General features: G+C 38.5%; 1 protein-coding gene across 1 annotated transcript in view; it reads right to left on the reverse strand.

Moving 5' to 3' along the window:
- The window catches only part of SACM1L (SAC1 like phosphatidylinositide phosphatase), a 36,472-nt gene that overhangs the window by 6,409 nt on the left and 6,471 nt on the right, over positions 1-23,592 (reverse strand). The window contains exons 2-18 of the mRNA XM_089532779.1: positions 16,015-16,112; positions 15,239-15,313; positions 14,319-14,446; positions 13,418-13,567; positions 12,440-12,499; positions 11,558-11,591; positions 10,171-10,272; positions 8,592-8,677; positions 8,335-8,421; positions 7,326-7,394; positions 7,145-7,224; positions 5,103-5,201; positions 3,754-3,892; positions 3,438-3,507; positions 3,280-3,352; positions 2,652-2,745; positions 1,210-1,302 (exon numbers count right to left, since the gene is read on the reverse strand). Of these exons, the coding sequence (XP_089388905.1) occupies positions 1,210-1,302; positions 2,652-2,745; positions 3,280-3,352; positions 3,438-3,507; positions 3,754-3,892; positions 5,103-5,201; positions 7,145-7,224; positions 7,326-7,394; positions 8,335-8,421; positions 8,592-8,677; positions 10,171-10,272; positions 11,558-11,591; positions 12,440-12,499; positions 13,418-13,567; positions 14,319-14,446; positions 15,239-15,313; positions 16,015-16,112 (1,537 nt within the window). The remainder of the gene's footprint in view (positions 1-1,209; positions 1,303-2,651; positions 2,746-3,279; positions 3,353-3,437; positions 3,508-3,753; positions 3,893-5,102; positions 5,202-7,144; positions 7,225-7,325; positions 7,395-8,334; positions 8,422-8,591; positions 8,678-10,170; positions 10,273-11,557; positions 11,592-12,439; positions 12,500-13,417; positions 13,568-14,318; positions 14,447-15,238; positions 15,314-16,014; positions 16,113-23,592) is intronic.

Raw genomic sequence — 23,592 nt, forward strand, 5'->3', positions numbered from 1 at the left:
AGCTCTTGTTGCATGTATGTTACAACAAGCAGGAGAAGCAGTGTTAGGTGCCAAGGTCTAGAATCTGATCCTATTCCAGTTGCACCAAAACCAACATGGTACACCTACATGAAGCTCCCAACTGTTCCTGCTTTGCTCAAGCAAACAAGCCAAGGATCTGCAGTTAACTGTAACTTCTTAATAAAGTGGGATCTTGGTATCCATGGAGGATCTGTTCTGGACCTCCCTGTGGATACAAAAATCCATGGGGCCTCAAGTTCCACTGTTACCAATAACGGCACGTGCAAGCGGTCACATCACTATTAGGGATAACGGGGTTCCTAATGGCGGCACAGCTGTGTGCATGCTCCACTACTGGGGACAATACTGCCTTGCCGTCTGTGGATGGTTAAATCTGTGGATGGCAAGTCTGTGGATAATGAGGCCCTGCTGTACATATAAGTGGGGAATAATAGTTAATGGCTTCCAAGCAAGTCATGATTTTAAACTTAAAACATCTGAATCCTGACATATTTGGAAGCCATTACCCATAGTTCTGAGTCTGGATATACACTCATCCTTCCATATTTGCAGCTTCGACTTTTGCAGATTTGATTATTAATGGATTTTATTAATATGTCCTCTCTAGGAATATCTAAGCCCTTCAGTACTATATGATCAACTTTAACCAAATGTCACACTGAAGGACCTAGAGATTCTTAGAGAGAACACTCCACTAGGCCTTTGTAGCTCCTCTAGCACAATTCTATGGTCAAAATCTGGCAGATGCTGATCACAGAGTTGTCCTGGAGGACCTAGAGATTCCTAGGGAGGTGTTCTCTCAGGTAAAAACATAGTGTTTTTGTTATTTGTGATTTTCCACATTCATGGGGGTCCTGTGCCCCTAAATGCAGCCAATGTGGAGGGATGGGTGTAGTAATATATAGTTTACTGCTGCTTCATGACTTGTTCACTCAAGAAAGCAACCCAAGCAGGTGCAGTTTGTGAATATTCTGATAAGACTGTGGGTATTTTCTTTCTTAGCACCCAATATTTAAGTCCTGAGACAAGTCCCACTTTTTGCCAAAATTCTGTCTGAGCTTTAGTTATATTAATGTGAAATGTATGTGATCCCAACACTATCATTCAGCTTAAATCAATTAAGTTTCTTTTTTTAAAAAAAAACAAAAAACTATTTACAAATACTACAGAGATAAAAAAAAATCTTACAGCCAAGAATTTCCAGTCCTTCTGTACATGAAGAGGACTGAGAGAATCTACTTCATCCACTGAATAGTTTCCAAGAAACAGATCTATAGCATCCTGTAAAACAAGCCAGAGGTAAACAATTTAAAATTAATCTCATGTTATCTTATAAAGAAAGTCCCCTAGCTTCGCCTAAATGTATCTTCTGGTGCTTTCTTCACATCTCTAAAATCTTTTCTGATAGCACTTCTTCCCCTGTATACCATCTCTCCAGTGTGAGCAAAATGAATCTGATATAAGGACTTTCCTATCATATATTACACATCAGCCACTTGAAGCCAGAAGGGTGCAGCACTTAGAATGCTGACTTCAGATGTGTGAAAACTTTAGGAGCCCCTGAAAAATAAAATGAAGTGACCTCTGCATTGAATACCACCTGCAGATCCCTGGACAAAGGGATACAAATGTGTCACTATCCCCAACTTGGGGGAATATCTCCAATATTCCTTTTTTGGGCAAGGTTCTAGGGCATGTAGTGGCCTCCCAGCTCCAGGGATTTCTGGATGAAATGGATTATCTAGATCCATTTCAATCTGGTTTCAGGACTGGAAAAGAGATAGAGACAGCTTTGGTTGCCTTGGTAAATGAACTCATAGGGAACTGGACAGCGGACTCGTGAAGTTGACGGCTTTCGTATCCAAAATGCAAAGTTTTTTGCAGGGTTTCCACAATAGCCCAAAATCCCACAAATAACTCTGGATGCCCAATCCAGTGGACAGGGGAGTTTGTCCCTGTTCATTCCACTGGACCTTTCAGTGGCTTTTGATACCATTGACTGTAGTATCCTTCTGATCTGCGTCTCTGGGATGGGAGCACTGTTATGCAGTGGTTCCAGTTCTTCTTTGGATGGAGTTACATTCCCACTGAAGTCACAGGTTTGAAGCTTGAGCATACTCCTGGACTCAGATCTGAGAACGGATTCCCACGTTTTAGTGGTAGCCAAGAATGCATTTGTAAAGCTAAAAGTGATGCACAAGCTGTGCCCATTCCTTGAGACATCAGATCAGGTTACAGTGACACATGCCTTGGATTACTGCAATGCACTCTACGTGGGGCTGCCTTTGGAAACTGTTTGGAAACTTCAGCAGATCCAAAAGGTTGCAGCCAGGTTGCTGACTGGGGCAGATTAAAGGGGACATTAACCCACTTGTTGAAACAATTCTATTGGCTGCTTATCTGTTTCCAGGCTGAATTCAAAGTGTGAATTTATGACCTATGACCTTTAAAGCTATACTTGGCTTGGATTTAGACTATTTGAAAAATGAGCCTGTCCATGGTCTAAGATCAGTGGGGGAAGACTTTGGATACAATGGCCATATCCCTTTTTATTCATGGCAACACAGAGCAGACTGCTGCAGGCACATGAAAACAGCAACAGTAAAATGCAAAGGGTGGGAATTTCTCACCTGTCTAAATCCATCAGAAAAGTTGTTTTTGTAGTAACGAATTAGTGAGTTCCAGCCATCCATAAGTAGGCCCCATTGAGTTCTCTTTCCAGTTCTGGTTGGAAAAAACAACATACATTTAGTATTATGAAAACACACAATTCCAAGAAGCAAACCAGAGATGATTAGTACTTGAGGTTACGAGAAACCGATCTGTAGTAGGTCTGCTTGCATGTTATTCATTCTATCATTGACTAGAAGGAAGCCTTACTCCTGTAGCTTATTGTATCTTGAATTCTTCCCCACAATTTCTCCCTTACCAGATGGCACTTAGTACACTACATATATAGACTGATTTGCTAGTTTTAGAATCTATTATTTGTATAGCTTTACTATAGTTTTAATAGTAATTGATTAATTGCCATAAACTGATCTGAGAAGCCAACTGGGCTAGCTAAACAAGATACACATTCAAAAATTATTCCATTCTGAGTCATTTCAACTGTGTATTTACTGTTACTATTGTACATGTTTTCTATAGCAACAACACTAAACAGTTTTCAAATCAGTGCCTAAACAACAGATAAATGCTTTTAGCATGATTAATATTTGTGTATTTTATTTTAAGAGAGAATGGCTCAAAACTTACCTGGTGTAGTCTGTCTTTAAGGCACCTGTTCCAGCATATTGTTTGGCACAAGCATTTGCATTGTCAGCCCATGCTATGAAAAGAGAACATTTTTTAAAAAGAGATCACATGCTAAATAGCACATAGGCTAAGATGTACTTATTAAAACAAAAACCTACCATTTTTGTAAAGTTTCTCAAATTCAGCTTGTTCTTCAAGTCTCTGGCCAACATGCAAAACACCTAGTCTCTACAATGACAAAGAAGCCACTATTTACAACTTCATCAGAACTCTACTAACATTTTTAATTATATATATAGACTGGAACATTTAAATAGTTAAGAAAATGTATGTTCTCCATATTTTAAGTATATTTCTTTCAAGAATGATACACTTACTATACTAAGAAGTCATTAGTGCTATTGGCTTTTAAAGTTTCTGCAAGAGTGGCAATATCATTTTACACATGGTTTTCTAAAAGACAGAAATCTCCACCTGGAGCTGTGCTTGGAGAGAGCGGCGTGCTAAAAGGCTCTGAATCACATTTGTTCGGTCCAGGCAATCCATACAGTTACTGCGGAAAGTTCCTTCTTGCTGCGTCACCACCTTCCCATCAGAATCAACTAGAAAGTAGCTGAAATACAGAACAGTGCTTCTATAAGAATCTACAAGACAACTTTTTGATCTATTTTCTGTTGGAAGACTTAACACAGCTGAAACATCAGGTCAAGGAAATATATCTGACTGTGATATCAATCACCCATCCACCCTGAAACAATTTCCCTTAGCTTTAGAGTATCCCTTAGGCAGGGTTTGGTTAGGCAATAGAGGTTGCAATTGCCTAACTATTAAAATTCTATTCTTCCTTCTTAAAATACCTGTCAAGAAACTTTTAATGTCTTTAATATTATGTATGAAGAATTATTGCCAAGATCCACAGACAGTAAAGAGGTTCCACATGGTTAAAGAGAGATGGATTTCTGGCTCTTGAAGACAGCCTCCATGGTGTGTACAAACCATGTTCAAAATCAGACATTCAAGTGTTGTTCAAGACAGGACATATAGCACTGTTGATTAAAGTACAAATTACAATTGACACTCACAGGCCCTGGCTGAAGTAATCCTTTGGCTTCTGGCTAAGTAATGTTTAGAAATTTGTAAAGGAAAAATATAAAGTAAAGTTAGGGGAGGGTACTCCCCTGCCTATAATGGATCTGGAAAGCATTCTCCTAAAATCCAAGCCTTAATTCATATTCAAAAGCAGAAAAGTAAAAGGAAGCACTCCTTTTATAACAGGTATATTCCACAAAACTAGAACTTTAATCTCATTATAACAAAAATGTAACTTTGAATTTCCTGTTGGTTAGTTTTTTGGGATTCAACCGTACTCTCAAGAAACTAAAATAAAGATATAAAATTTTCTACTTCCATAACCTACTACCACTGTCTTGTAAATGTAAGCAAGCACTTTGAAATCTAGTTACATCAGAAAGTTGTCACAAACTTTACAAAGGCATAGCCAAAGAGGCATGACACCACCACATCAAGATCTTTATGCTGTTGTACAGAAACCAAAAGAGAAGAGATCTTCGGACTGTTAGACTGGCCAAACTCAAACAGCAGTAAACTTCACTGATCTAAATGGAAGTTCACTTCAAATGAAAAGATTTCGATTACAGCCCAGATTACTAGCTGTTGACATCGCTGTACTTAAAAGTTACTAAAGCAATGAGATTTTCTTTCAGCAACACTTTATTTCTTGTGTCTGTTGTGCACAATCAAATTATTATGTAACTTCTACTAACCACAACTAAATGCCTGCACACTGCAGTTGCATATATTACCCAAATTCATCTTGTTGTTCAGCTAGGCGATCCAATAAAATCTGGAGCCGATCCCACCTCATATGACTGCATTCTTTATGGAAATCAAATGCTACGTATCTGAGCAAAGAAAGTACATGTCAGTTAAGAGGTTATTTACTTCTATTTGATAGCCAGGGATGATACTGGTAGGGTAAAAGGAAGAGCTCTTGTTTAAATGTGTTGCAGCAGGATAAATGCCCCCCATCAGTTTATTGAATAGCATGAACATTTTCACATAATAAAGACACTCCTCAAAGCTTGTTAAGTAATATATCAATCTATGCAACAGCCCTTTTTGTCTTTTGGACAGAAAGTGTCTACCCCAGTAGGGGAGATTTAAGGACAAGGCAGGTCGACAAAGTTCCAACAGGAGAACACATTTCTGAACTTTAAAAAGACACATATCCTAGTACATACTATCTAACAAAAACAACAAAATCAAGATCAGTGTTGCCAAAATCAAAGTATATCACATTCTGTATGTAGGCCTCTCCACCAAGGCAGCTTCCCTCAAACTGTCACCCTCTAGAAAAGATGAACTACAGCCTCCATAATCCCCAGACATTACTGACAACAATGTTCAATGTCCATTGACAATGATGGCTGCAGTACTACAACATGGGCCCTTTTATGCTACACAATTACAGCACTATAATTCCACTTGAACTGTCATAATTCCATCCTTCTGGATTCTGGGATCAGCTGTTTATGGAGTGGGATTTAGAATTTTTAGCCAGTGCCTCAACAAAGTAAGAACCTTATGATTCCATGGCAAGTCAGCATAGCAGCTGAAAAGAAACAGTCCAGTCTCCATATCCACACAGAATACATTCCCAGACTTAACTGCAGATAATGAAAACTTTTGAATGGTGAATGTTATATTCCTACCAGAGGTTGATCAAAGTCATACTGGAAGACTTTCAGATGCTCAGAGAGGTGGTCTCTTTAGGTATCTTGAGGTCCTCCAATGCACTTTATGACTTACCATAGAATCAGGCAGGAGGACCCCCAGATGGGCAGGTTTACTCATATCTATTTTATTGTTTATATGTACAGCGCTGTGCAAATCTACAGCGCTATATAAATAAAGCATAATAATAATAATAATAATAATAATAATAATAATAATAATTCCTAGAGGGATTTTTTTCCAGACACAAATAAGTGGAACCATAGCTAATGATCCTGTGGATATGGGGGCTGTACTGTATTGCTATAATTCCCTGTGTGTGGAAGGGTCCAATATCTGGATGGCAGTTATGTTAAGGAAAGCAGCTTCAATGGTTTCCCCTGCATCAGAGGGTGAATAATCAACTTTGTTCTCCTCAATTTTCTCACCTCCACTATGGACATTTGTAACAAGCACATCTCCATTTCTTGCTTCAGAACATGCTTAGAGGTTGGTACAAGTGTCATAAAGGAAAGGGAATTGCTGGGAGAAAGTCTCATTTTTTAAAAAACTCTGCATGATGCTAACACACTTCCTCTGTGGAAGTGTGTTAACATCATCTTGTTCACATAGAATCCATCTGTTCAGTTTATATACAGGTATTATATTACTGTATATACTCATATATAAATCTAAAAATTTATGCCCCCAAACTGACCCCCAAATCTTAGGTCGACTTATTTACAGGTCAGTATGGTAATGTGATAGCAGCTCTTTCAGATTTCCACATGCAGTTTTTTTCTATCTTGAGCCAAGCAGATACAGTCCTTCATGACTGATGGATTGCTGTTTAAGAGTCCCTCTCCCATCCCTGCACTTTGCTGTCTTATGAGTGATGGCTGAAACACTGAAGCCTAGTACTGATTGCTGCTTCTCTCTTGCTGTTGGCATACACATACTGGAGAGTTTTACACTTGACCTATCCACAGGTCATGTCAAAATCCACAATTCTAGCCCCAAAACTTGCCCTCGACTTATATATGAGGTCGACTTATAGTTGGGTATATACAGTAAGTTGTTTAAAACAACCAGTTCTTCCAACAATGACGTAAATATGTCAGATGGCATGTACCTGACCATTCCATTTCCCAAGCTGTTTACCATTTGTGAAAATGTTTGTTCAAGAGGCTTTTCTGAGCCCTTCTGGTTAACCTACAAACAAAAACACAATACAAAAATAAATAAATAAGTAACAGTACCAATCATTTTCAGTTACTTTTCTTTAAAATTGGATGCAGAATTAAATATCATACCAAGTTAACTATCATTTGTTTTCCATAGCTAATAATCTGAGAATCAAAGTGTCTTTGGAAGCCATCCATCTGAAAGAGAACATGGTGCAGATATTTATTTTGAAATAAATAGATATTTTGAAATATTTATCAAACCCACAAATCATGGAGAAAAGGAAAATGTGCAACTTCAGTACTGATTGAATATAACAGAGAAATATTAATGTGAATTCACTGTGCATTTCTATTTGTGTGTAGTTAAGTCAAACCGTAAAATGTTTTTAGGACTACTGCAGATGCTTGGACAATACAGTAGACAAAGAATATCCATTCCAATCAGATTCTGAAGCAGCCCAAAGGTTTATCAAGTTTCTCTGGGCTGTTAACCTGCTATATTTTTCCTTCCCCCAGTTCTGCCTCTGTTTGCCCTGCTTCTTTTGAGGTCACTGATTCCCATCCAATTTGAGGGGGAAAAGAGAGCTGAGCCAAGGATGTGGGGTGGAAAGAGAGAATAGGGGAAATCTTTGATTTGCTAGTTCTGTCAAGGAACACACTATTTACACCAAGAGGATTAAAACTGCATTCTGTTATTACAGAACACTTCAGTTATCTTTGAACCTTTCACTGGAAACAAAGGACATCTGCTGCTCATGATAATCAATCTTTAGTTCAAGAACATCCTGAGGAAAGTCACATGCCACAGAAAAGTACAATCATCTTAAGGGCTAATACACACACACACTCTCTCTCTCTGCCTCTCTACAGTAAATTCCTCCTGCAGAACAGCATGAAGAAAAGTACAGTGGACCCTTCCCTTACACGGGGATCCATTCCGGACCCCTCACATAAGGGAAAAAGCGTGTATGCTCGCACCCATTGAAAAGAATAGGGCACAAACCTGGAGTGTGGTGCGGTGCATGCGCTGTGAGCCCATGCACCATTGTTGCCCCCGTGAGGCTTCCCTGTAAGCTGGAAGCCGCATACGGTGCACCTGCATATGGCACAGGCACACTGTATACTAAAAACTTACATGATTTATTGTTTTGCTGATCTGTGGCTTTGGTTTGTATTTGAGGTTTGGCCTCTGTGACCAGAAAAAAGGAATTGATCCACGTGTCTGGAAAACAAAAGGAACAGAAAAATGAAGTGTTCAACAAGATTGTTATTAATGCAAACTCTCAATTTGGTTTTTTTTTTTAAAAAGAAACCAGAATTCAGAGAGATGGGGCAAGAACTAACTCCATAAACAAGACTTGCTATATAATGGAATATAGTAGAAAAACATACTTGGACAAAAGAAGCTTTGCTCCCATTGTAATGTACTATCTGTTCCGTTTCTACAAAATTAGCTGCATGTCCTTCAGAATCAATACCTGTGAGAGAGTAAGAAATACACATATAACTAGATACAGTACAAACCCTGCTTATTACTTCAAATCCTAGCCTCTTTAGAGAGAAACGAAACGTCTCATCTGTATGAATTTCTGCTAAGTAAACTGGGGGGAAATAAATCAGAGCAGTGCCTAAAAATGGAACCCTGAGTCCTGAAAAGACAGAAGATGACCTATATTGTGTTTGCCAGTTCCTGGAACAATGCACAGTCAGCCTATTTCTGCCATAGGATGCAGTATTTCTAAGTGTTCAGGAGTTAGAGTAGCAGGGATCTTTAGAAGATATTTTCCCGTTTCACTGTATTTCAGGATCACAAATTGTAGAGTCCTCTGGATGAAGACTAAGTCACAGTGGATCTGAAGAGGCAATCATAAGGGTTTTTCAAAATGTCTGGGCCCTGTGGTTCAAGCAAAGCACAGACCACTTATATGTTTAGAGTACATCTAGTATTGTGAGGGCTGTATATATATATATAGATAGATAGATAGATAGATAGATAGATATAGATATAGATATAGATATATACACACACACACATATACACACATAAAGGATCATTTTAAAATATATATTCTGCATTCTTTCCTTCTTCCAAACAGTTCTGTAAATTAGGAAAGGCTGAAATATAATGAGTAGCACAAGGTCGTTCAGCAGGCTTCATAAGTGATTAGAGAGCTAAGCCTGTCATTTCCCATATTCAAATGCAAGTCACTGTTCCCAGTGATTAATGAGACTTAAACCTAAAATAATCATATACACTGGTGCCTCGGGTTACGAAATTAATTCGTTCCGCCATTCCTTTCGTAACCCGAAAATTTCGTAACCCGAAACGCTAAGAGAAGGCTTTCCATTAGCACTGGAAAGCCTATAGCTGCACTTTGCAGCATTTGAATTTCGCGCCGAAATGAATTTCGTAACCCGAAAAATATTTCGTAACCCGAAACAGTTTTTGCCAATCCAACTTTTTCGTATCTCGGAAATTTCGTAACCCGATCATTTCGTATCCCGAGGCACCAGTGTACCGTTAAAAATAATTTCATCACAGCACAGTATCATAATGGCACTAGAACCTGTCTGATCTTGGAAGCTAAACGGGTCAGCCCTGGTTAGTATTTGTGGGGGAGACTATCAACAAATATCAGGTGGTATAGGCTATACTTCAGAGGCAGGAACTGGAAAAAGCCACCTATGTGTGTATCTTGCCTAAGAAAACCCTATGAAATTCATGAGGTCACCATAAGTTGGACAGGCGACTAGAAGACATAGGTATGTGCATGTGCACACACACACACATACACACACCACCTTTGCCATTTGGTTTAAATCATCTGGCACATGGAGATACTACAATTACTAGAGAATACTCCAGTAAAATCTTTATCAACATTTGGCAGAATGAAACAGCAGCCCAGCTTTCATTAAGAAGATGCAAACAGATGGCCTCCTTTATATAGTGGTTACACATTTGTCTTACCTCTCACATAGTAACGCACTCCAGCTCTGAAACAGCTTCTTCGAGAAATAAGAATCCAATCAAAATATTTCCCATTAATTGAACAAGAGTGCATAATGATAACTAATGCATGGTAATGTGTTAAGGAATATATAAGCAGGTTTAATATAACAGTAACTTAAAGAAGTGATAACATCAGATATCAATGCACCATGTTATGAGCAGAGGGAGCATATCCTCTATTTCATACTGCTTAATACTAGTAATGTAGGCCAGCAATTATTAATCAGTACATGCAAGACAGAAAAAAATACTTTGTGCAGAAATAAGAAAACAGGATGCATTTTTCCCCAAGCAATGTAAACCCAGCAAACAAGATAACTGCTAACAAATAATGATGCTATAATGTTGCTACTGTCTCTAAGACAAAGTAAGAAGATTTTCCTTTTTCGGAATAGCAACTAAGTTATGGGAACAGGATTCAAAACAAGGCCCGTATCTTGTTCAAGTATCAATTCTTTTATGAATGATATTGACTCAGAGTTCCACTGAATTTAGTGTACATAGCACAGCAGCCTTAGATCTGAAACAGGTGGCAGTGGTCAAAAATGACCTCTTTGCATGAACAAAATAGTTGGCATCTATCCCAGAATGCCACCAATTCCCATGGAAATCTGAATCATTTTCAAAACAAGACCAAGAAACAACATTTTCCGTGCAACCCTTTTACAAAGGGCTACTAATCCAGAGCTGTTCTGAGCTGGAAACCAGTGAACCAAACCCACTATGTCACACCAAATGAGGATTTGGATGCTTGAGATCAGGTATTTTAGCAAGAAAGCTCAAGATTTTTATATGGAAAAGAAGCCGCTTCTGCTTCTTTTTGAACAGATACACACAACAGCCAAAACATACAAACAAATCCAGCCTAACTACATTGTTTTTAAGACTCATTAATTTTAATGAAATTAAAGTTAGGAACATACTTAATTCTTCCCTTAAAATACATGAGATATTAAAGTTACTGGCTTTTGACAGACATATGAGCACTGTTTTTTGATCACATCACCAGCAAGATGCTCTAGTGCAGTGGTTGCAAGCTGTTGTCCTCCAGATGTTTTGGACTTCAGCTCCCAAAATTTCTGACTGCTGGCCAAACTGTCTGGAGCTTCTAGACATTGAAGTCCAAATTCCTGGAGAATCAAAGTTTGGGAATCATTGCCCCAGAGGAATGTAAAACAGTGTCCAACGCTCATTTTGAAATGTAAGAAGATATCCAAAATAACTTAAACTCAGAAACCTTGATTTAAGATTTGTCTTTACCTACACTGTGTGACATTTTGCAGAATCTTTAAAATCTAAACATTAAACAAATTGTGATCTTCTGTCAGAAACAGGAAAAGGATACAGCCATGCATAACAGGAATAGCAAACCTATGGATCTGTAAGAGAGAAAATTTAGCATGTCTTAGTATTTAAAAATAATCACCTGATAATAAAGATAGGAATAGCGAGGGTTATAAGACTCAAAAAATGTGGCATTTGCAAGAAGGGTTGTATTTACAGAAGAACTCTCTCCATGGACATATGCTTAATGATGCTTGCTTATGCTGTACAAACTGATAATGATACAGCTTTTCGTGGAAAAGTGAGTTTCTGTTGTTACAGGAAGGTCAGAACAGAGAGTGCACCATATTATCTGATTTAGTAACTTGGAGACTAAGGTTATTCTTCTCTGTTTCATCCAATATTACCCACAAAAGAAACTGGAAACGTCACAAAAGACTCAAGAGATGGTTGTTTTATTGGTAAAAAAAAGCCCAATGCATTTCAAGCTGTGTATATTACTGAGGCGCTTTTCTAGGGATATGTGTAATCTTAAATTCAGAAATGTCTGAATCAGGAACTCCCAAACCAGTTGCTTTTTTCATTTCTCCAGTAAAGAGCATGGCAGTTCCTCATTCAGAAATCTTCTGACGCATCTTCTGAACATTCTGAAATGCATCTCCAGTTTCTTCTGCAGTTTTCATTAAGGTGCTCCGCAGTTTCTGTCATTCAATATTGTCACCATTTCACTGTAACAACAGCATTCATTATATGTGAACTCATTTTTATAAGCAATTACTAAAGGCTACATGGTTGCTAAAGCTCCTGCTTCAAGTTAAATGATGCCTATAGGTTTCACAAGTGATTTAGATACTTTATTGCTATACAGGAAGCAAATAACAAGTGCAAAAAAAAGAGTTATCATATTGATAATACTTTCAAAACAAAAATGGATATACACTACCTCAGGCTGAGCAGCAAATTCTCTAAGAAGATGCCCATTCCATACAAAGCGTGGATCTGCCTGTAATAAGTTGCAATCACAAAATAAATTTTAACTACCAAGTGTTTTACTTTCAAACATTGGTCTAACAGATCAGCTCTAACTGTACTCAGAATGGTACCACTGAAATAATGAGAATTACTGTATATACTTGACTATAAATTGACCTCATGTATAAACTGAGGGCAGGTTTCAGGTCCAAAATTATGGATTTTACCATGACCCATGGATAGGTCAAGGGTAAAACTTGGAGGCTCCCTCACTGTGTGTATGTGTGTGTGCAACAAAAGGGACTGTCATTGAGGCTTCTTGCTTCTCCGTTTCAGCTTTCATTTCAACCTTCACTCACACAGCGAGGGCACATAGGCAGGAGAGGGACTCTTAAACAAACAGTGATATCAATCAATCGCCCAGGACTCTTTCTGCTTGGCTCAAGACAGAAAGAAACTGCATGGGGAAATCTGAAAGAGCTGCTATCATATTACCATAGTGACCATAGTAAATAAGTCGACCTGGGATTTTGAGGTCAATTTTGGGGCATAATTTTTTAGACTTATAGACAAGTATATACGGTAATTATGACTAACTGAGAATCCCACTGACTGCAATGAGGCCAGTCCAAGTATGAGCCATTAGTCTGAAGCCAACTCTAAGCTTTTCTGAAGTATGACAGTAAGCCAATTCCCCACCAAACCCATCTTAAGGGTTCTGTGACACACACTTATCTCTTTTCCCCAGAAAGAGGGAATGGGGTCAGTAAGTGGGTAAATGGTTTACAAAGTTCACTCTAGAACAATCAGTATCATAGCTACTCATCATGACTCTATTCTCTATTCTTAATTGTTATTGTTCAGATAGCATGCTGTTATGATTGATTGCAAATTTATATTCCTTGTCTTTTATAAAACTGGAAAGAAAGCTAGATATAGATATACTTACCCTCTCAAGCAAGCTCATTTCTTGAAACTCTGGACTGGTATTGGCCAACCGTTGTAGGGTGTGCGTTAAATCATATGTTGTAGAAAAATAAAATCCGTCCACACTCAGTACATGGCTAAGCATTGCTAAAAAGACTTTATTATCCTGCAACTGTTAGAAGTAAAATATTGTTATTTACTATGCTTCCTGTCATTTTCTCTACTCAGAAGCAGACATTTTGTATGATAACTGATAATGACTCCATGCATACTTACTAGGGTCAGCTCAACTATGCTAAGGTTACAATTATATGTCCACTGCAGGTCATTACATAAGCACGACTATTTAGCATCACAGTAAAAGACAAATATGTATAATCAAACTAGTCAACATCTACTTTATGATAAATTATACTTTAGCTTCAGATTGCTGTCAATAATGGCATAAGCCCCTCCTATCCATTAAAAAGAAAAGAAGCAAGCTCAGATTTCTATAAAGTACAAAGTGGACCAGTTTGAATCTTATCAGTAAAACCTACAGAAAAGCACCAAACATTGAACAACTTCAAGATTATGGTCAGGATTCAAAGGACACATGCAAGGGAGCTAGATATTTTCATGTGTATATCTCCATCCTCTTGTGATACATTGAATTTTGTTCTGGAAGGTTTCCTGTTTTTCAGCAACAGCTTTCCAAGGAGCATAAGAGTTGGGTCTCCACTCAGAAAGGTGGCCCACTGGATGCTAGGCTATGCGTTAGCTGCTGAAGTCATGAGAATGGTACAGAGTATTTCAATCACTGAGTTCTTCACTAAGCTTCAACAATATGGATAAAGGTATTTAATGTCATTTCATCTCAAATGTCTTCAAGGAATTTTTGAAGTAATGAAAAACATTTTTATTACAACAAAATGTATTCCTACCTGAATATCAGTTAAATGCAGCATTGTCTTTTTGTAAGAGAGGATGTCAAAATCAGTTGCTTTCCAGAGTACATGATTGAAAAATTCACCTACTTTTCTCTTTTTTGTTATTACAATAAGGTATGTGCCTGTAAAAAAAGGAAGACAAGAGATCAGTTACACATACCTTTTTTTCCTATGAAGCTGTTGCTCTTTTAAGTTACAACACAAACAACCAAAGTGGGCAGAGAGACTGAGCTTCATATCTCTTTTTCTATCATTTATATGCTGTTGCATTCTTAACAGCTGGTTACCCTAAAGCCTTGAAGACTGGATCACACAGGATGGTTAATGTCACATCCCATGGGCTAATCTATAAAGTATGTTTCTACTGTACTATTACCATTCCAGAAGATTGCAGATGGGGAAATGCAATTATGAATGCTTGGCCATGAAAAATAGCTTCTCACATCTCAAGAATTTTCACAGCAAAGAGAAAATCATTGTGTAGCTTTCAACATCATGTGCTTACATGCGAGACAGCACACAAAAGGGGAGGTTATTAAAATAGTTAATACCCAGCCTGTACCCAGAAATAATGTCATCTGAGTAAGCTCTGCTACGTGATCATTCTGAATGTATAAACTGGTTCCTATCACAAGACCTCCAAAAGTCTACTCTCAAGTTACATCTTCACTACAGGAATAGAAATGTTAATCTATGTATACAATTGGAACGCAATTTCTCTTTCCTGCCTTTCACAAGTGATGCAATATAACTGTGTTAAAAATAAATATTGTCAGTTTAAGTGTGCCCAAAATGAAGTTTCAGGTTTTTCACACATATTTCTTTTCTTCTCTGTCATACTTGCACCCATCGTAAGTCAGATTTATAAGTGTAATAAAAGGAATTTCCTTTCATTTCTACAGAATGCTTCATACCTGCAACAAGACGGATTGTTCCCAGAATACCATATATTTGCCTGGTAACTGCTGAAGGTGGAATATCTTTCTTAACTGCAAAGAAAAAACAGCACAAACAGTAACACTAAACCACTAATGGACAACCACACCAAGGGCAGGGACCAACTTCCACCCCTGCACTCCCATCCAAATTGGCTACACCAATTTAAAAATAAAAGTAACCAACATTTCTAGCCATGGTTTTGTTTCACCTTTATTTTTTGGCTGATTTTGAGCCTTTCCCCCATTTGATTCAGATGGAGGAGGGAATAAAACTCAACCACTGCATTTTGGAGTGTTTTTGAAGCAGTGATTTTTTTTTTTAAGCTCATTGTAAAAGTTGGAACTTTCCCAAGGACTTGAGGGTGCATTAGACCAAATCTAAACACGTACATTTGAGAAGATACATACATATTCAGATCATACTGTATTTATCTAATTTAGTTTTTCAAAACATACAGGTAAATAAAAAGTAAACTTAACAATTGTTAACAGAGGGGTCGCAGTATTAGTCTGTTGCATAAAAACTGAGTTTTCAAGTGCCCCCCAAACTAACAATTTATCATGGCATAAATGTCTAATGACTGCTTATTAATTTGTTAGCAAACTGCACTATTGTAAATAAGGATAGAGAAGGTAGACCACAATGAAATGCTCTCAAAATGAGCCAGATTCTGCTGACAGTTTTATTTTGTACCTTAGAGCAAAACAGTAAGCCATATTATGAATATGTCAACCGGAAAGTGAAGAGATACCTGTGAGGGTAACCTCTGTAGAGACTCTGTCAATGGCAAGTACATCATTTGCTCCGGCATCACAAGCTTCCACATAAAACTTCTCTGGTGTTATGTGCCTAAGATGAAAGAAATGTGATAGGACATCACCAGACAAGTAGGGACACTAATAGGCGTTAGAAGCAATACCATCATGCCGTTTTATACGACAGTGAACACGAACAGGAGTTAAACGTCCATTAAAAAGAAAGAGGCTCTTGTTTAGCATCATCAAATTAATTCCTCTGATCTGATTACTTTGATGTGCCTTGAAAACAAGGTGAAAAATTAAAACAAAAAGCACTCTTCTCTTAAAAAAAATCTATGTCTTGCATATGCAAGAAACAATTTTTCATTTACATACGCTCTCTTGGTGTTAAGCAATTATGTGGTTACAAATTTCTGCACCTTCCAATCTTTCTCCTTTGTTTTAGCTCTTCCCTTCTTGCCTCACTTATGAAACCTTGTAGTGAACGCACAAGTCATAGTTATAGTGATATGCTAATACACTAGAATGGCTAAGACCTGTGGGCAAAGAATTTGTTAGTTCAAATATAACTTCAGTCACTGAGGTTCAATCCACACTGCAGAAATAATCCAGTTTGAAACCACTTTAACTGCCCTGGATCCTAAGGAATCCTGGGAACTGCAATTAGTTGTGGCACCAGAACTCTCTGACAGAGAAGGCTAAAAGTTGCACAAAACCACAGTTCCCAGAATTCCCTAGCATTGAGCCAGGGCAGTTAAAGCTGCCTTAAATTAGATTATTTCTGCAGTGTGGATTGGACCTGAGTTCACTTGGTGACCTTGGGCAAACCACCAAGAAACAAAATCATATTTGCAAGCACTGTTAAAATATAAACCACTTTTTAGTGCATATGTTAAAAAAAAAAGTAATTCTGCTTAGAATAGCACACACAAATAATTCACTGAACTGCATTTGCATTATTTAAGACAGACATTAAATGCAAGTTTTCAGATCAAGTAACAGCATCTCATTTCTATATTCATAGCAAATGGCAGTTATCCAGCAAATAAAAGGACAAGGAAAAGAAACAAAAAGAAACACTTGATTCATTTTCAAGTTCTTCAGCTATCTCTCAAGCATGTTCTATATGGTTCTTTTACCAACAGATGCAGTTCAATTCATAACTTAGGGCCCGAACAGACAAGCCAAAGTAAAGCTGCTTCGTATCACTTTGGAGGTATGCTATTTAAATGATGCATGCATCCTAAGAGGCCGAAAGCCACAGCAAAGCCATGCTCAGTCCTAAGGACTGGAGCGCAACTTTGGCAGAGCTTCTGGCCTCTTAAGATGCGCATATAATTTAAACAGCCTACTTCCAAAGTGACCTGAAGCAGTTTTATTTTGGCCTATCTGTTTGGGCCCCTAGTCTCCATGTGCCTGTCAGTCATAGTTAAATAAGTCTGTCTCTGGTGCTTGAAGTGGTATCAGGTGTACACATAACCTGTCTGGCACTTTGCCACAATGATTGATTCAGATGTGCAAAATGCACTACTAGCATCATCACATAAATGGACCTGTATGGATGAACACCCTCTCCATCCAGTCTGCATGCTAGATGGAAATGAATTTAGCACAGGGGTGGGAAAGTGCAGCTCAAACACCACATGCAGCCTCTCAAGGCCCTGAAGGGCCGCCCTTCAAATTTGTTTTTTAAACTCCAACTACCCCCTATGCCTCCTAAGTGCTCTGGCAGTTAGTTTGCCATGTTTCCCTCATTTTTAAGGCCCATGGGATATTTTTCAAAACCAAAAAAAAATTCTGTGTTACTTGCTGGCCTGAAAAAGGCCACTTCTGAGCCTGAAACAGCTTTGGAATGATGAAAATGGCCAAGCTCCTGATTTAATATAGTTTGCTTTGTTTGATGCTTGAACTGACCACTTATTCAGACAGATTTATATCACCTGAGCACAAAGAGGATTTTGAAGGAGCAATTCAATGCCTGGAAAAGATATGCAGCTCAAGCTGGCCTGTCTTTGTATGTCCCTTGGCTTTTCCCTTTTCAGTTTTTACCCATCTTGCTTGGCACCAGAAAACATGATTTTCTGACTACCAGCCATCTTGTACTAGGATGCTTTGTAGTTTTAAAAAAGTAGACATTGTAGGGCACTTCAGTGTTCAGTGCCTACTAGAAAATATAACCTTTTGCAGGGGTTTGCAGATCCTCAAAAGAGGAAACTTTCTGGCTGTCAGTAGTATGTATCTTACACTAAAAGCATTTTCTTTCCAATTAACACTAGCACATTCTCAGACCAAAGTTATACTGGTTTGGCTTAAGATAAGAATGAGCTGTACAGCTTCATAACTCCAATCATTTCCTGGTTTCTGTACACACCTGTAAAAAGTGAGGAAAACGAAAATGCCTGCAAATGTACCAAAATGGCCAATTGTGTCCACACAACAAAATTTTGGTGGGTACTATTAGCCATTTGGAGGCAAAAACCTCCTCTGTGGGGTGCTAGCAGGACTATGTACACTCCTGGCAGTTGTCCACCCCTATCTCAATTGTCCCTACATTGCAAAGATTTTGCTTTCAAGAGCATAGCTCACATGCTTTTAATTTGCCATTGGCCTTCACCCTTGTGTCTCTTGTACTATTTTTAACAAATATATGCTTTGCATTTGAACTTGAAGCTTCAGGGGAACTAATTATCCAATGCAAGGTCTGTCTTTCCAGCTGCTCAGCCTTCATTTACCAGTATCCTGTCTACCTGCCTAGGCTTAATGGGTTATAAAAGGCAAGCAAGCTGCCTTACCTAGTTTGGGAGAGGGAGAAGAGATCTAACTAGCTGCATTATCTTCCAAGCAGCTAATTATTTTGAAATGCTAGACTTTTTGCCTTGGCTGGTTAGTAAAAATGGGAGGAATGACAGGAAACTTTTGATCAGACAGAAGTATATACCAATTGTGGTATGTCAGTTGTTTGTTGTTGCTGCTGCTGTTGTTGTTGTTGTTGTTGTGTGTCTTCAGGTCATTTCCAACTCTATCATGGGGTTTTCTTGGCAAGTTTCTTCACAGGGGGGTTGTCATTGCCACCTTCTGAGGCTGAGAGAGTGTGACTTACCCAATGGGTTTACATGGCCAAGCTGGGTTTCAACCCTGGTCTACGGAGTAATAGTCCAATGCTCAAAGCATTACACCACACTGGCTCCATGTCAATTGTTACAGAAATATTTTTCAAGTGGTTCATAAGATTTCTGATTATTGCATGTCAAGTTGCAACATAAAGAGCACATAACTGCCTTTCTTTTATTATATTAGCACAGAAAATGTGTTGGGAGTTGAAGGCTTTCTGTGTAAATCTATCCAAATATCACTAACCAAATCAATATAGTTTCAATAGCTCTCATTATATCTGGATGTTGCTTTTGTTGTTGACTACCTTTGAGTCAACCTTAACTCATGGAAACACTTGTGAATGAGATGTCTCCAAGCCCCTCTATCTTCTACCTCTCTGCTTAAGTCCTGTAGATTCAGGCCTGTGTTCCTCCTGACTGAGTCTATTCTACCTGCAGTCTTATTTTTTTTCTACTGCCTTCTACCTTTTCCAGCATTATTGTTATTCTCATGATCTGGCTGAAGTTCAAAACACACTGCAGAAATAATCCAGTTTGAGACCACTTTAACTGTCCTGGCTCAATGCTAGGGAATTTGGAGAACTGTAGTTTTGTGAGACATTTAACCTTCTCTGTCAGAGCTCTCTGGTGCCACAATAAACTACAGTTCCCAGGATTCCCTAACACTGAACCAGGCCAGTTAAAGCGGTTTCAAACTGGACTGTTTTTGCAGTGTATTTTGGACCTTTGTCACTCTGGCCTCCAGGAAGAGTTCAGACCTGATTTGCTGTAGGACCCAATTGTTACTCTTTCTGGCTGTCCACATATCCTCAGCACTCTTCTTCAGCACCACATCTCAAATGAATTATTTTTTTCCTAAATGCTTTCTTCACTATCCAGCTCTCACATCTGTACATGTTAATGGGACACACAACAGCTTGGACGGTCCTAACTTTAGTGCTCAGCTGTGTATCTTTACATTTTAGGATTCTGTCTAGTTCTTGAATAGCTGCCCTTCCCATTCCTAATCTTCCGCTGATTTCTTGATTGTAGTCTCCGTTCTGATCAATGTTTGATCCAAGGCACGGGAAAGCTTTAATTATTTCGATTTCCTTGTTATCTAGGTTGAATTTCTCTAACTCCTCTATGGTTATTATTTTTGTTTTCTTTATGTTTAACATTAGGCCTGCCTTTGTGTTTTGTTCTTTTACTTCTTTTAGTGATTGTTCCAAGTCTGAGATGCTTTCTGCTATAGTAGTATGGTGTCATCTGCATATCTTAGACTGTTGATGTCCCTATCTTCACTCCTCCTTCTTCTGTGTCTAAACCTGATCGACATACATGTTGAACAGATATGGTGATAAAATACAACCTTGCCTGCTACAAGCATTCATAGTAGCACCAAAGGTCCCAGTTGGAGAATTCAGTGCAACATTCTACTACCATTATAGTATGTCGCAGAAAGGGAAGACAGAAGAGAATTAGAAGGAATGCCACAGCAGTGATAAGAGACCCTTGGACCCTGATACAGTGATAATTACAGCAGAGCTACAGGACAAAACTGTGCCACTTCAAATCTAGCATCTGCCTCTTCTTTAACGTCCCAGAAATTGATCCAATTATTCCAGATGTTTGCTCATCACTAATAAAAAGAACTGTGATAACAAAAGACAGGGTGAGGCAACCTTATGCTTATGCATGATATCTTTTACTCACCTCACAAACAGGGTATCAGCCAACCTCTGCCTGCCTTTGCACCCAGCTATTACCTCCCTGAAGGAAAGGTAGTCACAAAGAAATGGTCTATGTAGCATCAGTGACAAAGGATGGCTCATTATTAATTGTATTTATTACCTTGTTTCAGTCTTCTGACTTGCTTTACATCACAAAATAAAATTATTTAACCCTAACATACAACACTGAAAATTTCTAGTAATATTTAGAATTAAATCACGAACATAATATAGCATTGCTTTATTTGCAATGATTTCACATATGGGGCTTTAGAGACATTATTAAAGCTATTAATGCTCACTTGGGAATTCCATATGCTAACCTCTCTCTCAGATGTACCTTACTCTTTTTCCCTGATTAGGAAGAAAGACATTATGGACTATCTCTTTGATGCGCTAATGGCATCTAAAGATAGCATCGGCATTCAGTCTCATTTAAGAATCCTTGTAGTCAATCTTGATTTTAGTAATGTACACATTTCCCTCATGAATCCTTGATTATATTCTAATACAGGAAATTCTAATGCCAGCTACCACACACTAAAGAAGAAGAAAAAACCCAAAAGGCACATCCTGTTCTAGGTAATCTTGTACCCATCCATCTTCAGGTTGCCCTTAAAACTGTCTAAAAGGACAAAAAGAGCCCAAAGGCCAGACAGCAGCAAGACTGAGGAAGCATTCTGGGCATGAGCAATTCTAGGAGTATTAGCAACTGCCACATTTTTCTTACGCTGCTGTGTTCAGCCATTTACCTCATATATCTGCGTAATCATTTTCAAACATATTCTACTCTGGGTATCCCTATTAATGTAGGTAAATGAAAACAAAACAAAACATCAAAGCAGCAATAGCTCACATTTAAAGAATACAGTCGGCCCTTCTTATACACGGATTTTTTATACACGGATTCAAGCATACACGGTTTGAAAATGTTCCAAAAAAGTATAAATTTACCTTGATTTTCCATTTTTTATAAGGGACACCATTGTGCTATGTCATTATATGTAATGGGACTTGAGCATACACGGATTTTGTTATACACGGGGGATCTTGGAACCAAACCCCAGCGTATAACAAGGGTCCACTGTACTCAATACCTCCAAGTGCATTAGAACTTGGGTGTTAAATGTTAATATCCCATTACTGGAAGAATGACCATATGTAGATGGGAGCCTGCATCATTTGACAGAGAAGGCACAAGTACAAGTCCCCTAAGCCTACAGAAATCTTTCACATTTAAATCACATCTCCACCTGGGTGGCAAAGAGCTCTTTGCTGGGCTGTTCTTGTGTTCCTTCAAGTCATTTCCAACTTATGGCACCCCTAAGTTGAACCTATTATGGGGTTTTCCTGGCAAAATTTGTTCAGAGGAGGTTTGTTTGACATTGTATTTCTCTGAGACTGAGACAGTGTGACAGGCCCAAGGTCACCCAGTGGGTTTCCATGACTTAGGAGGTCCTGGTCTCTCGAGTCATAGTCCAATGGTCAAACCATTCCACCAACCTGGCTTTCTTGCGATTCTGGCAGGAATGCAACTTCAGCAGCCGCAATAGGAGGCCACTTGCACATTGCCTATGTGGGTTGCTCCTATGTACTTTAAAGAGTCAACATGGCAAGCCTACCTCTCTGCATTCTCTTTTATATCAAACAGAAAGAAGGCAAAACAGTAAGGTGAAGGGGATGAGCTAGAAGGAAAGGGAGGCCATTTGACTGGCCTTATACTTGGCACTTGAAGACTATGGCCTGAATTCTACTGGTTAGTCCAAATTAGAGTAGACCATATGAATCAACTGCTGAACAGTACATAAACATGTGTGTAAATCCTATTGATGGACTTGCTCTGGTTGGGACTTAAAATAGAAATTTCACTCAAAGATGAATTGGGACCATATGAACACTGAAATAGTAAATCACAATTGAAGTGCTCTCTTTTGAACCAGGAGTCTCAAGGGCTTATATTTCTGTAGAGTTGTACACAAACCTTAAAGTTGAGAGACTAAGGTCCAAAACACACTGCAGAAATAATCCAGTTTGAGACCACTTTAACTGCCCTGGCTCAATGCAAGGGAATTCTGGGAACTGTAGTTTTGTGAGACATTTAGCCTTCTCTGTCAAACAGCTCTGGTGCCACAATAAACTACAGTTCCCAGGATTCTCTAGTACTGAACCAGGGCAGTTAAAGCAGTCTTGAACTAGATTATTTCTGCAATGTGTTTTGGACCTAACTGACATGGCTTAACATTATCAACTCTGAACTCCACCAATACAGGTTGAAACTGACAGAGACATTCTATGAAACTGCATTTCTTACTATAGACACATGCAAGAGTAAGACCCATATTTTCATCACGACCACATTACTTTCAGTGACAACTTGTTGCAGTTTCACACTATGTACCTCCCCAAATGGAAAAGGTAGCAAGAATAGGATGAAGACAGAAAACTCATTCCCCCATCACTCAAAGGCATTCATGTTATTGATTTCCAGAGGAAAGCACTCTCAGGTACTTACTGATGTAGACCAAAATGATGATAATTTAGTTGAGCCCAATGACAAGGGAGAAATTCTCCAAGGTAAAATAAGGCAATCCCAAACTCTGAAATTATGCCAAGTCCAACATTAGGTTTATGTAGAGTAGACCCTGTGCTTGGCAGCTACAGTTAAATTATTAATTGATATGGGACTTTGAGTCAGTCCATTATGTGTGGAATTAACACTGGATTTAGCCATAAAGCAAAAAAGGTG

Source organism: Sceloporus occidentalis, unplaced genomic scaffold, assembly GCF_023333645.1.
Source record: "Sceloporus occidentalis isolate IW3139 unplaced genomic scaffold, rSceOcc1.0.p SCAF_7, whole genome shotgun sequence".
NCBI classification, from domain to species: domain Eukaryota; kingdom Metazoa; phylum Chordata; class Lepidosauria; order Squamata; family Phrynosomatidae; genus Sceloporus; species Sceloporus occidentalis.